We start from the raw sequence: 13,368 nt of genomic DNA, 5'->3' as shown, positions 1-13,368 counted from the left end.
ATTCATGTCTTGTCACAAGTAATGCATAAGCCAAGAGAGGCTCATTGGGACGCGGTGGTACGGGTTCTCAAGTATCTTAAGGGGTGTCCAGGTCAGGGAATTATGTTGAAGGCAGTCAGTGATCTGCGTATAAGAGCTTTCTGCGACGCGGACTGGGCGTTATGTCCTGTGTCGAGAAGGTCGCTGTCTGCTTTCGTTGTGTTGTTGGGAGACTCACCTATCTCCTGGAAGACCAAAAAACAGGACACCGTGTCTCATTCATCTGCAGAAGCAGAGTATAGGGCGCTGGCAGCAACATTGCGGGAGTTGAAGTGGTTGAAACGTTTGTTGGGAGACTTTGGTGTAAAACACAGTGACCCTATGCAGATGTTTTGCGACAGTAAATCGGCCATATACATAGCTACAAATCCTGTGTTCCACGAACGGACGAAACACATCGAGTCAGATTGCCATAGTGTTCGAGATGCAGTTCAGGATAAGTTGATTACATTTCGTCATGTGCGGACGACAGAGCAGCTGGCCGACATAATGACAAAGGCCTTGGGTAGTTCATCATTTCACTATCTACTGAACAAGTTGGGCGTTCGTGACTTGCACGCACCAACTTGAGGGAGAGTGTTAAGAGTGGTTATGGTTAGGTTGGTCGAGGTCGACCAAACCGGTTCTATGAGAAGATCTTGTACGATCTCGTAGGAGATTGAGTTGGTTACGATAAGTACAAATATGAAGTAGTTGTAGATATAGCCAAATCTCATGAAGAGATATTGTAAGCGTGTATATGTATTCAACGTATGTGAATGACAACAACAACACTTTCCGTAACACATTCTCTCTGAGTTTACATGTAAGATGATTGGTTTATTTGCGTTCCCGATTCAGAACCATTTTAGTATGAAATGATATTTTTTAAAAAAATTGGATTTTCTGAGAAGTTGATTAATATTGGGAAAAAACTTTTTAAACCTGAACTTCCAAAAATAAGCTGAGGTCATCATCTCTAATAAACTTATGTGACATGACTGTAGCTATGAATCAGGTTGATAGGAGAAGCAGGTGTACAGGTCCTCCTCTTAGCATACCAGAGTTTCGGCTTAGTATTCGGAGAATTGAGTGTCTCTCCTCTCTACGTCTATAAATGCACTTTCTACGGAGGACTAAGACACCACCAAACTGCCTTTTCTTTGATATGTTTTGTTTATGGAAATAAGAAGTATTGTTTACACGGATTCATCTTGGCTTTTGTCAAGTTTTGACTTGGTTTATTTAGGTTGTAAACAAAGTCGGTGATCGTAGCTGTGGTAATTCATATTCAAATGTAGAAAAAGCTAACTGTAAGTAAACACAAAGGATTGAACTAAAAAATTAAGATATAAAATCGAAAAATATTGTCAGAAGTGGGATTTGAACCCACGCCCTCTCACGAGGACCAGAACTTGAGTCTGGCGCCTTAGACCACTCGGCCACCCTGACTGTTGCTGAATACTTCATTTGACAGTTCAATCTAGTAGATTAGTATGTTACATATAAATCTTCCTTGTAAAAGACCGGAAGTTTCATTGCATTTTATTTGATAAGATACTGTACAAACGCCCAACGCTTCTTACAAAGATGAGGAAACAACTTTTTTGACTTACATCAAACGAAATTAACAATCTTAAAGCACGAGAATGCAAAGTTGAAAATTTAAATATCTTGAAATTCTTAAGTTATACAGAGAGAGAGAGAGAGAGAGAGAGAACCAACACTAACTGTATCATCTCTCCACCAACAATGGCAAAAACCAAATAACATATTAAAAGATCTAACACACATAGCTTCGACACCATTTCACAACACCGTGTTCATTTTTTTGCTATCGACGAATTACCATTTTCGTAAAAACCTAATCTTTCTTCTTGTTCTTCAAGGGGCCCAATGGGATCTTGCTCAACACCTTCTCGTCCAACACTGCATACTGCTTCTTGATCTCGATCATTGCTTTCTCACCTAACGGGTCGACTTTGTCCTCGTACTTGTCGTAGGCAAGAGGAACCGTGAAGAGCAGCACAAGAGCTGTTGCAGGAGGGCAAGAGGTTCAGCATTTAGTGAGACAGGAGAAGGAAAGCACTACACGGTATAAAAAGATTAAGAATTTGATTTACCTATGTATGCCAATGTCAAGAAGTTGAACCAGCCACCCAAGATCGACATAACCCACAAGCCGGCAATAGCCTTAACTCAATCAAAACGTTCAACCATCATCAGAACAAACATAGAAAGCACACAACTTCCCAAAAAGAGATCGAACTTACAGTAAGAAACTTCTTGAGATCCCTTCCAGATGCAATCTCACGAAGAGAAGAGAACCCTCTATTGATTTCAACCCTAAGCCCAGACGCAAGCTGGAGAATAGGCTCCTCAGGGATATGAACTTCAGGAATCTTCGGTGGAGACCTAACAAAAACAAAAAAAACTCAAACCATCAACAACCTAAAAGAGACTAAACACCAAATCTAATAATCAACTCACTTGTTAATAAACATGGTGGCATTAGACCAGAGAAACAACACAGCGAGCACAACAATCATGACGTGGCAGAGAAGAGTGAGAAGGTGATACTCCATCAACTCAAAGAGAACCCAAGCGGCTGTAGCACCGCCGAGTACTCCACCAGACATCTTCTTGTTCTTCCACATGAATATATCCGCCGCTGCATATCAAAACATTAGAAAGCATCCAACTTTATACACAAATCTACACCTTTAACCAAACCCAGATCCGAATCTCACGAATTCAAATACCAAAACTAACGAAAGCGAAACCAGATCGGAGCAAAAACCGTACGTTTTCCACCGCCGAGGACCTTGTGAACAGGCTTCTCCCTACCGAACAAGCGGTACACTTTCGATTTCATTGAAGACGGAGACTCCGAAGACTTCTTCTTCTTCTTGTCGTCGTCCTCATCTGACGACGAAGAATCGCCACCGTGGTGGAGCTTCTCCGAGATCTTGTCCATCAGCGATTCCCTCTCCACAACCTCCACAGCTGGCTCCGAAGCGGTTACAGACTCGTCGTGTTTGTGTTCGTCAGTCATCTCTTCTCCGATTCGATTTCACGCAGATCTTATTAAGCTTCAGATTCGATAGAGAATATAACCAACGAAGAAGAGAGAGTTTATAAAAGGTAAAGGGAAGAAAGAATATTCAAAATCAATCCTGTCCGTTGAAAATAATATTTATGATCTGAGCCGTTGATATGTTCGTCGTTACTTAACATGAGCCAAGCCGACAAGGAATACAAACATTTCATTAAGGAACCGACATGTGACGCCGTCAGAGTTAACGGCTCCCGTCATCAGGGGAGGTTGACGTGGCGGAGGTTTAAGCGCTAAGTAAATTGGGTAATGTACAGGTGTCACGCGGGTGAGGCAAGATGTTTGTAAGATCCCGTGGAGAAAGATTCAGCCATTCGTACATGACTCACGTTCTTTCTCACTGCCGAACGACAAAATATCCTCCTATACATTGCCTTCTTGAGGAGATCTTCCAGAACTGATACTCGCCCAAGAATACTTTGATAGCAACCGGACTTCTTATTATTGAACTTACGTATATAAAAACAAATCAAATTTGTAATCGACTATCAAATGTTTGGAAAGAAACAAAACTTTTTTATATTTTAGTGGAATCAATCCTAAATTAACATTAACGTCATGATCCTCTAAAAAATACAAACCTCTTTGGATGTTTTAAATTTATTCTCCACATAGCTATTTAATATTCACAAATTGTTACCTTAAGAAATTATAATTGTCTGCAATAAAATGGAAGTGATAATCACGTGAATAATAGAACTTGGAAGGCTGCAAGAAGCTGAAATCATGCTTGATTAAGATAACCAAATCAAATTACTAATGTAAAGAGGCACACTAAATTCCTATAAAAGTGAATAGCTGGATTATTACAAGATCTATATATAGTCTTATGAATCAGTTATTTTATTATTATAGTTAAAGATCTATGTCTTATGAATTAATACAAGAAACAAAAAATTATACACTATTTTAAATATATATATTTTATATTTTTTTGGAAATTCGTAACATTTTTTGGAAAAGTCAAAATTTAGAAAAAATTGTTTGATCACATTATTAAAATAGTTCATTTGGTTTTCAAAATATCGACATATATAGATTCAAACAAACATGTATATCTATAAAGAATAATCGTTACTATTAGGTTTTAATGCTGCTTAGCTAACTTAAATTTTTTTATTAATAATAGATTCGCAGTCAAGGCTGGGCAAATAAACCGAACCCGAAAACCCGAACCGAATCCGATCCGATAAAAATGAATCCGAACCGATCCGAACCCGACGTAAATACCGAATGGGTCTTGTTTTGTGGTATTTCGGGTTATGGGTATTATCCGAACCGAATCCGAATCTAAATGGATATTCGATAGAACCCGAAACATTCAAAACCTCGAAAAGATCTTGTACAAAACATGATCTTAATTCCTAATATGCATCCAAAATACACTAAGAAATATTGAACATCTAAAATACTTATCTATTACATGAAGCTTGGTAGTGCTATTATATGAAGGTTGATGGTTAAAGATGGCCGTTGAATCTTGAAGTATTTAGGATTTGATTTTGTTTTCGTTAAACAATGTTTCTCATTTCATGAGAACTTGGTTTTCGTTTTATGCTTTTATTTATTTGGTTTTCTTTTTATCAGTAAATATGTTTACTTTTCGTTTGATTTTGAATGATCACGGTTGATGTTCTTTATTTTTGAATCGATTTTACTTAAGTTTTGGTTATAAAATAGGTACAAATCAAGTATTTTAAAACCGAAGAACCGATTTTACTCATGTTTTGGTTATAAAATAGGTAAAATTCAGATACTTTTAAACCGAAAAACCGATTAGGACCCGAACCCAAAAGTATATTGGGTTGTACCGGTTCTTTGAAGATTTACTAACTCCGACCCGAACCCGATAGAACCCGAACCGGCCCCGAACCGAACTTTTATATAATCCGAATGGGGCTGATTTTGATAAACCCGAAAAACCGCAACCCGATTGGATAAAACCGAAACCCGATTGGGACCCCGAATGCCCAGGCCTATTCGCAGTTTTCCACCGTTTCAATTTATAATTTGAGAAACTAAAAGAAGAAGATAGTGTTATTGGATTCAATAAATTAGCGTACAAAAACAATTATATATTTAATGTGTTAAATATAAGCAACAACTGTTTTAAATAATAATTCAATATATAACTACTAAAATTAAAGTAGACAAATAATAAATGATTAAATTTTCGTGATTTTTAATGATGAAATAAATATATGATATGTAAAAAGAAAAATAAAATAAAAATTTAAAAGTTATTATTATTTTTAATTGAATATAAAATAAATATTTAAGATTCGCAGGAAAACATATTTCTTAATCTTAACTATATTCAAAAACACACAAAAAGAACAAATTAGATGGTATTAAATACTTCACGAAGAAAAAAAAGGCGACGGCGATGGCGATTTGTAACTAGGGTTTTGATGTTCGATCGAGATGGGAAATCATGGGATCCGGGGGCTAAGAGGATATCCAGGATTCGAGGAGGATCATATGGAGTTGGGAAATCATGGGGATTGAGCGACGATTCACGAATCGAAATCAAAATAAAGATTTCGAAGAGATCTCAATGGAAACGATTTTGGAAGGGAGATACGATTGGGTTTTTTAGGAACTGGTTTTATTTCAGATTTTCGGAGTGGATGCGGAATCCAGAGGATCGAACAAAAGATCCCAGAGGTATGAATTTCGTTCTCATCATAACGAGATCTCTGCCGCCTGTTATAGAAAGTCGAAATATTATTATGCGATATGCTAATGATACAATGGATACTTGGCTTCTCGATAGGATCTCATTTGGTGTTTTGGGATGTCGGAACAGATTCTCTAATGATTGTTCAAAGATATGTTGAATCAATTATAGGGGATTTGCTAATAATGTATTAGGATTATGGAGTAATGAGTTGAGCTCTGCGTGTCAGTATATAAGGAACTGGGATTTAGTCTTCAGAAGCATCATAGTTTCTTCTATAATAGCATACGATCTAAACTGTTCTTTTTTCTTGTTCTTGGCTTTGGCGATCATGTCTCAGTCGCAGCTTATCGGAAAGAGTGGTGATGGGAAGGATGGGGAGGGGAATCGTAAGCGGTTGAAGATCTCTATTCCTCATTTTGACAACTCTGATCTGGTTAAGAGTTACTCGAAGACTCTGATCGGGAGATGTATGAATCCGGCGAAGCATGTTACCAAAAATTTGGAAGGTGGAAGAGAGAGTGGTGGGAGCGGATCTGGGAATGGGACGGTTCCAGTTTCATTTTGATAAAGAGGAAGACATTGTGGCGGTATTGGAGATGCAGCCATATCATTTCGATTACTGGATGATAGCGCTCGCTAGGTGGCAACCAAAGATGGTGAGAGACTTTCCTTCAGAGATTCCTTTTTGGATCAAGATTGAGGGGGTTCCCACAGAGTTTTGGTCAACTCCAACGTTCCAGAGCATTGGCGATGCTATTGGTGAGACTACAGATGTGGATCTTGATTATGGTAAGATGCGGGTGATCATACAACAGTTGATTTCAAAGGTGGAGAATACTATGAGGAAGAGGAGGCTCTTGTCACGTTGAAGTTTGAGAAGTTGTTTGGGCACTGCTCTCTCTGTCTCAGTCTTTGCCATGACCTGGGGAGCTGCCCTTTGAATCCAAACCCGGAGAAGAAGGAGGGCAGGGAGGGTGCTGCTGTCAGAAAGGATGATCGAGCAAGGAGTTATAAGGGAGTCGTGATCAATGGAGAGGGGACTCATCAAGAGAATGACAAGGATACAAGGAGATACCAAGGTAAGGGAAAAGGAAAGATGTATGAGGAACAAGAATCAAGGTGGGAACGGGTGCCGGAACGAGGAAGTAAAAGATCATTCTCAAACCGCAATCACAACAAACTTGAGGAGGGAGGCTCCAGGAACCGCAACGCTCGGTGGGAACAAACAAGACGCCATTTAGAGGAGGAGAGGAGTCGACCATCTCGTGCAACGCGTGGAGAAAGAACCCCACCACGAGGTGAAAGAAGTACGGTGAGCAGGAACAGAGAGGAGCCACGTGAAGAAGGAGAAATAAGGTTTGATGGGAGTGATAGGGGGAGGTTGCAGGACGTGGAAAAGAGCTTAATTTTTCCACCAGGACCTGTACAGGAGACATCTCCACTTCTCGGTGATCCTGATCAGGTAAATTTAATCACGGGAGAGTTAGAAAATGGTTTGGATCTGGTTAGCGAGTTTTTAGAAGATGGAACTAATATGCTGGATCAGGATAAGATTATTGTGGATTTAGCTTTGTCTGGAGAGGGGGGAATGGAACTGGGTGAGAATCATCACACTAGGAAGGAGATAGGTCCGGGTCTGGAGCTTGATGATGAGTTTCAGAATCTTACAGATGGAGAAGGAAAAGATATTGATCAGGTAGACCAGGTGGAGGCAAAAGAAGTGGCCGACGATGATATGGCTGGAGATATTGGAGAGGGTAAGGGGGCAACGGTGGTGGAGAAGAAGCCGGGGCTGCGTAAGCCTTTGTTCTCAGTTGCTGTTGGAAACAATTCCAAGTTCGCTCAAGTCCTCCTGTCGCCTCGCAAGCGTGCTGCAGCTAAACAGAGTCTCCGTAAGGGAGGGGGCACTAAGCAGGTGGAAGAGAAGGGTTCCTCATACCCGAAACAGCTACCTAAGCCTTAAAACGTTTTATGGATCAGCGAGTTTGGAAGATAGCTATGTTATGGGGTTGTTTGGTTATTTTTATTTCTGTTTTTTGTTTTGTTTCAGTAAGCTCTACGAGCAGTTTAAGCTTTATATGGTTTGTTTGGGTTTCAAAAGGGTTTTTATTAAGTTGTAGCTTGCTTGGTGACTGGAATGAATGGAATAAAATTATAGGTTCTGGTTCTTGGATTGGGTTGAGTTTGTTGGAGAGAAGTGTTCTGTGTTTATTATTTATGCAGTTTGATGATCATGGAAATGATCTGGAACTATTATCAGAGGAGTTGGTCTCTATGTGGTCTGTTGGTGTTGGGTTGGAGTTTGCAACAGAATGGACGTTTCTGGTTGGATGGACTCGAGGCTTGTGGCTGGTCTCTTTAAACCAGCTGCAGTTTGTTTCTTTGGAAAGGTTAAGAAGTTTCAATATGGGAAAATACGGTTCAGTTGCTTTATACGTGTCCGGAGTTTACACAGATTTATTTCTGTTTTACGTGAAGAACATGTATTATATAGTTGCTTTTGCTATTATGGTTTTTCTTGGATCCAATTTATAGGATAAGGTCGAACTGAAAATAATATATATACTTGAAGAGGGGCAAGATTATATTATTATTTTCATATTAAAGGTGTTCACTATGACGGTTATTTTTGGACGTTTGGTGGCTTATTGTTTTTTTCTTGGAGGTTGGGACTTCAGAGTATCATCAAACTCAAATTCGCTTGCTCTTGGGAGTATTATTTATATTGTTAAATGAGAGTGCTTAGTTGGAATTGTAGAGGTATGGGAAGTAAGTGGACTATGAGCTATTTAAGGGAAATATGGTATAAATATAAACCAGATTTTTTGTTTTTATCTGAAACAAAACAGGAAACGGAATTTGTTCAAGCTTTTCAAGCACATATTGGATTTGATAACTTGTTCACGGTTGATCCAGTGGGAAGGAGTGGTGGTTTAGCGCTTTTTTACAACAATGAATCTCAGGCACAAGTATTATATTCTAGTAATAGAATGATAGATGTGGAAGCAGTGACTAATGGAAAGACGGTCTATCTTACGTTTGTGTATGGTGATCCTGTCCCAAAGTTAAGGGAACAAGTATGGGAACGTTTGACAAGATATGGGCTCGCGCGTTCGGAACCCTGGTTCATTATTGGGGATTTAAATGAGATTACGGGAAATCATGAAAAGGATGGAGGATCTCTGAGGAGTGCAGATTCTTTTATTCCTTTTAATAATATGATAAGGAATACTGGCTTATTGGAATTTCCGGCTCGGAGAAATAAAATGTCTTGGCAAGGGAGAAGGGGGAAAGGAAAAGGGGCTTTTACGGTAAGATGTCGTCTAGATCGAGCTTTAGCGAATGAAGAGTGGCATACTCTGTTCCCATGTTCTTATACAGAATATTTAGGGTTAGTGGCTTCTGATCATCGTCCAATAGTGGCTTATCTGGATGATAAAGTCACTAGGAGAAAAGGACAATTTCGTTTTGATAAACGATGGATTGGACAAGAAGGTCTTTTGGAATCAATTACAACGGGCTGGTCAGTTTATAGTGCAAGAGGGGCAAATGGGATCGTGGAAAAAATTAGTAATTGTAGACACGAAATTGCTAAATGGAGGAAAAATAATCCTCCATATGGGAAGGATAAAATTTCTGAGTTACAGAAAGCTCTCGAAGAGGTACAAACAGATAATTCTAGGTCTCAGGAAGATATTTTCGAGGTCTCAAAGAAGTTACAAGATGCATATAAAGATGAAGAAGAGTATTGGCACCAGAAAAGTAGGAATACGTGGTACACATCTGGGGATCTCAATACAAAATTCTATCATGCTCTGACTAAGCAACGACGGGTACGAAATCGGATAGTAGGTTTATATGATGCTTTGGGAAATTGGATTACGGAAGATATGGGTGTGGAAAAAGTAGCAGTGGGCTATTTCGAAGAGCTTTTTACTACTACTTCTCCAACGGAGTTTGATGACTTTCTCACAGAGGTATCACCGGGTATTACTCCACAGATGAACCAATGTCTGCTGCGGGTAGCGTCAGAGAACGAGGTCAAAGAAGCCCTGTTTATGATGCATCCAGAAAAGGCACCAGGACCGGATGGGATGACAGCTCTTTTCTTTCAACACTCCTGGCATATTATTAAGAAGGATTTGGTGGATATGGTGAATAATTTTTTGGTCACTGGAAATTTGGATCCGAAATTAAATATTACTAATATTTGTATGATTCCAAAAACGGAGAGGCCTACAAGAATGACCGAATTGCGGCCGATTAGTCTGTGTAATGTTGGGTACAAGATTATTTCGAAGGTTCCGTGTCAGAGATTGAAGATATGTTTACCTTCTCTCATCTCAGAAACCCAGTCGGCTTTTGTGCCAGGAAGGTTAATATCTGATAATATTCTTATTGCTCAGGAAATGTTTCATGGATTACGGACGAATAAGGCGTGCAATGGAAAATATATGGGAATTAAAACGGATATGAGTAAAGCTTATGATAGAGTGGAATGGGATTTTATAAAGGCTCTCCTACAGAAGATGGGATTTGATCTTCATTGGATTACATTAATGATGGAATGTATATCATCGGTTCAATATCGGGTCCTCCTTAATGGACAACCCCGGGGTCTTATCGTCCCACAGAGGGGTTTACGACAAGGAGATCCTTTATCACCTTATTTATTTATTCTGTGTACTGAGGCTTTGATTGCAAACATTAAAAAGGCGGAAAGAGGAAAACTTTTAACGGGAATGAAGGTAGCTCGAGCATGTCCATCGATATCTCATTTGCTTTTTGCGGATGATAGTCTTTTTTCTGTAAAGCTATAAAAGAGGAATGCCATACTATCCTTAGGATCTTAAAGGAATATGAGGTTGTATCTGGTCAGCTTATAAATTTTGACAAGTCTTCTATCCAGTTTGGGCACAATATTGAGGAATCAGCTAGACAGGAGTTACGAGATATACTGGGAATCCAGAATCTTGGAGGTATGGGATCTTATCTAGGCCTTCCAGAAAATTTGGGAGGATCCAAGATCAAGTTTTTAGCTTTGTGCAGGATCGGCTAAATAATAGAGTTAATGGATGGACTTTTAAGTTTTTCACAAAGGGTGGAAAGGAGGTGATTATTAAATCTGTAGTGACGGCATTACCAAACCATGTGATGTCCTGCTACCGGCTACCTAAGGCAACAACTAAAAAACTGACGACTGCGGTCGCACAATTTTGGTGGAGTCCAGGGGGAAGGACAAGGGGTATGCACTGGAAATCATGGGATAAAGTGTGTCTTGATAAGGAAGATGGGGGGCTAGGTTTTAAGGATATTACGGATTTTAATACAGCAATGCTTGGTAAACAGCTGTGGCGTCTGATCGAGAAGCCAAATACTTTATTTTCCCGGGTTTTCAAGGGATGGTATTACAGGAATGCATCACCCCTGGAACCGATTCGCTCATATTCTCCGTCATATGACTGGCGGAGTATCGTTTCTGCTAGATCTCTGGTAAGCAAAGGACTAATCAAAAGAGTGGGATCAGGATCATCTATATCTGTATGGAATGATCCATGGCTCCCAACCACTCGCCCGAGACCAGCAAATAAAAATCAATATATTTTCGACCCAAATCTTACAGTGGATTCTCTTATTGACTCTACTTCGCGGACATGGAACTCGCATGCACTCAGGACTATGATGGACCCCCAAGATGTGAAAATTATAGAAAGTATACCACTGAGTAAATCTCAGATGGTGGACAGGGATGGATGGCATTTCACAAACAATGGGAGGTATACGGTTAAATCAGGATACCAGGTTGAACGGATTTATCCAGATAGGGAGAGACCACCGTTACTGTTTGGACCCACAGTTGATGCTTTGAAGGCTTTCTGCTGGAAAATACGGTGCCCCCCCAAGTTAAAACATTTTCTATGGCAATTGGTTACAGGTTGTATAGCAGTCAAAAAGAATCTGAAAGCGAGAGGAATACAAGGAGACATATGTTGTGCCCGTTGCGGAGCGAATGAGGAATCGATCAACCATGTGTTTTTTGAATGTCCTCCAGCACTTCAGGTTTGGGCTCTCTCCAATATACCATCGAATCCAACTATGTTCCCAACGACCTCTCTGTTTACAAATATGGATCACCTCTTCTGGAGAGTCTTTCCACCGATGGAGGATCATCAATTTGCATGGATTCTTTGGTATATTTGGAAAGGAAGAAACAATAAAGTTTTTAGCAATTTGGACATGGAACCAATGGACACCCTCAAATTGGAAGAAACAGAGTCAAGACTTTGGGCTGATGCACAGGTATTGACCGAGACCAGGATAGCATCCCAAGTTGAGGTCACGACTCCCCCATCAATTCCAGGGAGATGGTGTTTTACAGATGGATCCTGGAAAGAGAATGATACTTTCTCTGGGCAAGGTTGGCTGAGTACTCTAGAAGGTTTTAATGGGTTGTTAGGCGCAAGGAATGTTCGAGCTTGTCTATCCCCTTTACATGCAGAGATGGAAGCACTAATTTGGGCAATGGAATGTATGAAAAACTTACGGCAATTTCAGGTTACATTTGCAACGGATTGTTCTCAGTTGGTGAAGATGGTTTCGGAACCAGAAGAATGGCCAGCATTTGCAAGCTATTTGGAAGATATTAAATCCCTGAAAGAAGTTTTCACACGTTCGGAGATTATCTATGTACCAAGAACGCAAAATTCAAGAGCGGATAGCCTAGCACGCAGTGTCAGGAAGCAACCGTCGTTTGTCGTTCACATGGATCAAGATCTACCGGAGTGGTTCACAGAGTCAATATGAGTCTGTATTTGATGACAAAAAAAATAAAAAAATAAAAAAAATAAATACTTTAGTCAACAACTACAACTCAAACGAAAGCATTGATAGCTACGATGGAAACTCTTCAGACACAGACCCTGACGTCTATTTAAAAAACCTTAGCCTACAATATTTTTCAGGAGAACCACTCAGTATGATGAATCAATACATTTAGTTAATTAATCAATGTTGAGATAATGACAATCCAGAAAGTCATTACACCGAGGGGTTAAATCAATACTTCTTCCACCTCAATCTCTCAAAAAACTCTACCATCTTCACCAATCCGGAAACTCTGATAATGATACATATTCTTATGATATATTAATGTTACGCATAGACAATTTTGAAGAGGAAAAAGAATTTTTGAATAAGCTATCCTGAGAAAATAATCAATTCAAATCCGATTAATGTAAGAACATGATTAAGAATTTATTTACTCAATTCATGATCTTTTTGAAGACAAAATATTTAACCAATAACTGACAAAATAAAACCCCCAACAAATTGCCACATCTTTGACATAAACAAAGTAGGCGAAGACTGTTACAATTTTAAGAGGATGAAACAATTTATTATGTTTTTGTAAACAAGATAATCACAAAAACAAACATAAGCATTTACATTTTAATATCAACTTTATTTTATGTTTCAGTTTCAAATGAATTTACTTTGTTATGACTATCAATTTTTTATTCTACTTTTATTGAATCAAACAGTTACAATCACT

At 39.2% G+C, this 13,368-nt stretch overlaps 1 protein-coding gene and 1 non-coding gene across 2 annotated transcripts; both read right to left on the bottom strand.

Moving 5' to 3' along the window:
* Positions 1-1,386: 1,386 nt before the first annotated feature.
* TRNAL-CAA lies at positions 1,387-1,470 on the bottom strand. Its single transcript has one exon. It is a non-coding gene; the product is annotated as a tRNA-Leu (tRNA).
* A 198-nt stretch (positions 1,471-1,668) lies between these two features.
* Positions 1,669-3,147, bottom strand: LOC106438459 (reticulon-like protein B1). Its single transcript, XM_013879618.2, has 5 exons — positions 2,824-3,147; positions 2,509-2,689; positions 2,292-2,433; positions 2,142-2,211; positions 1,669-2,052 (listed from the first exon to the last, which is right to left on the bottom strand). The coding sequence occupies exons 1-5, from the start codon at positions 3,071-3,073 to the stop codon at positions 1,883-1,885; spliced, it is 813 nt and encodes a 270-aa protein (XP_013735072.2). The 5' UTR covers positions 3,074-3,147; the 3' UTR covers positions 1,669-1,882.
* Between the last annotated feature and the right edge of the window lie 10,221 nt (positions 3,148-13,368).

Source organism: Brassica napus, chromosome A3 (assembly GCF_020379485.1).
Source record: "Brassica napus cultivar Da-Ae chromosome A3, Da-Ae, whole genome shotgun sequence".
Taxonomy (NCBI): domain Eukaryota; kingdom Viridiplantae; phylum Streptophyta; class Magnoliopsida; order Brassicales; family Brassicaceae; genus Brassica; species Brassica napus.
Note: the sequence above shows the minus strand (reverse complement) of the source record. Positions and strands in the feature narration are given on the sequence as shown.

Bases quoted from the DNA above. Each gene is read 5' to 3' on its own strand.
- LOC106438459 (XM_013879618.2), bottom strand. From the start codon at position 3,073: ATGACTGACGAACACAAACACGACGAGTCTGTAACCGCTTCGGAGCCA. The intron at 2,434-2,508 runs GTGAGTTGATTA...TGTTTTTGTTAG, and splicing joins GCCACCATGTTTATTAACAA to GTCTCCACCGAAGATTCCTG. The intron at 2,212-2,291 runs GTAAGTTCGATC...GATTGAGTTAAG, and splicing joins ATCTCAAGAAGTTTCTTACT to GCTATTGCCGGCTTGTGGGT.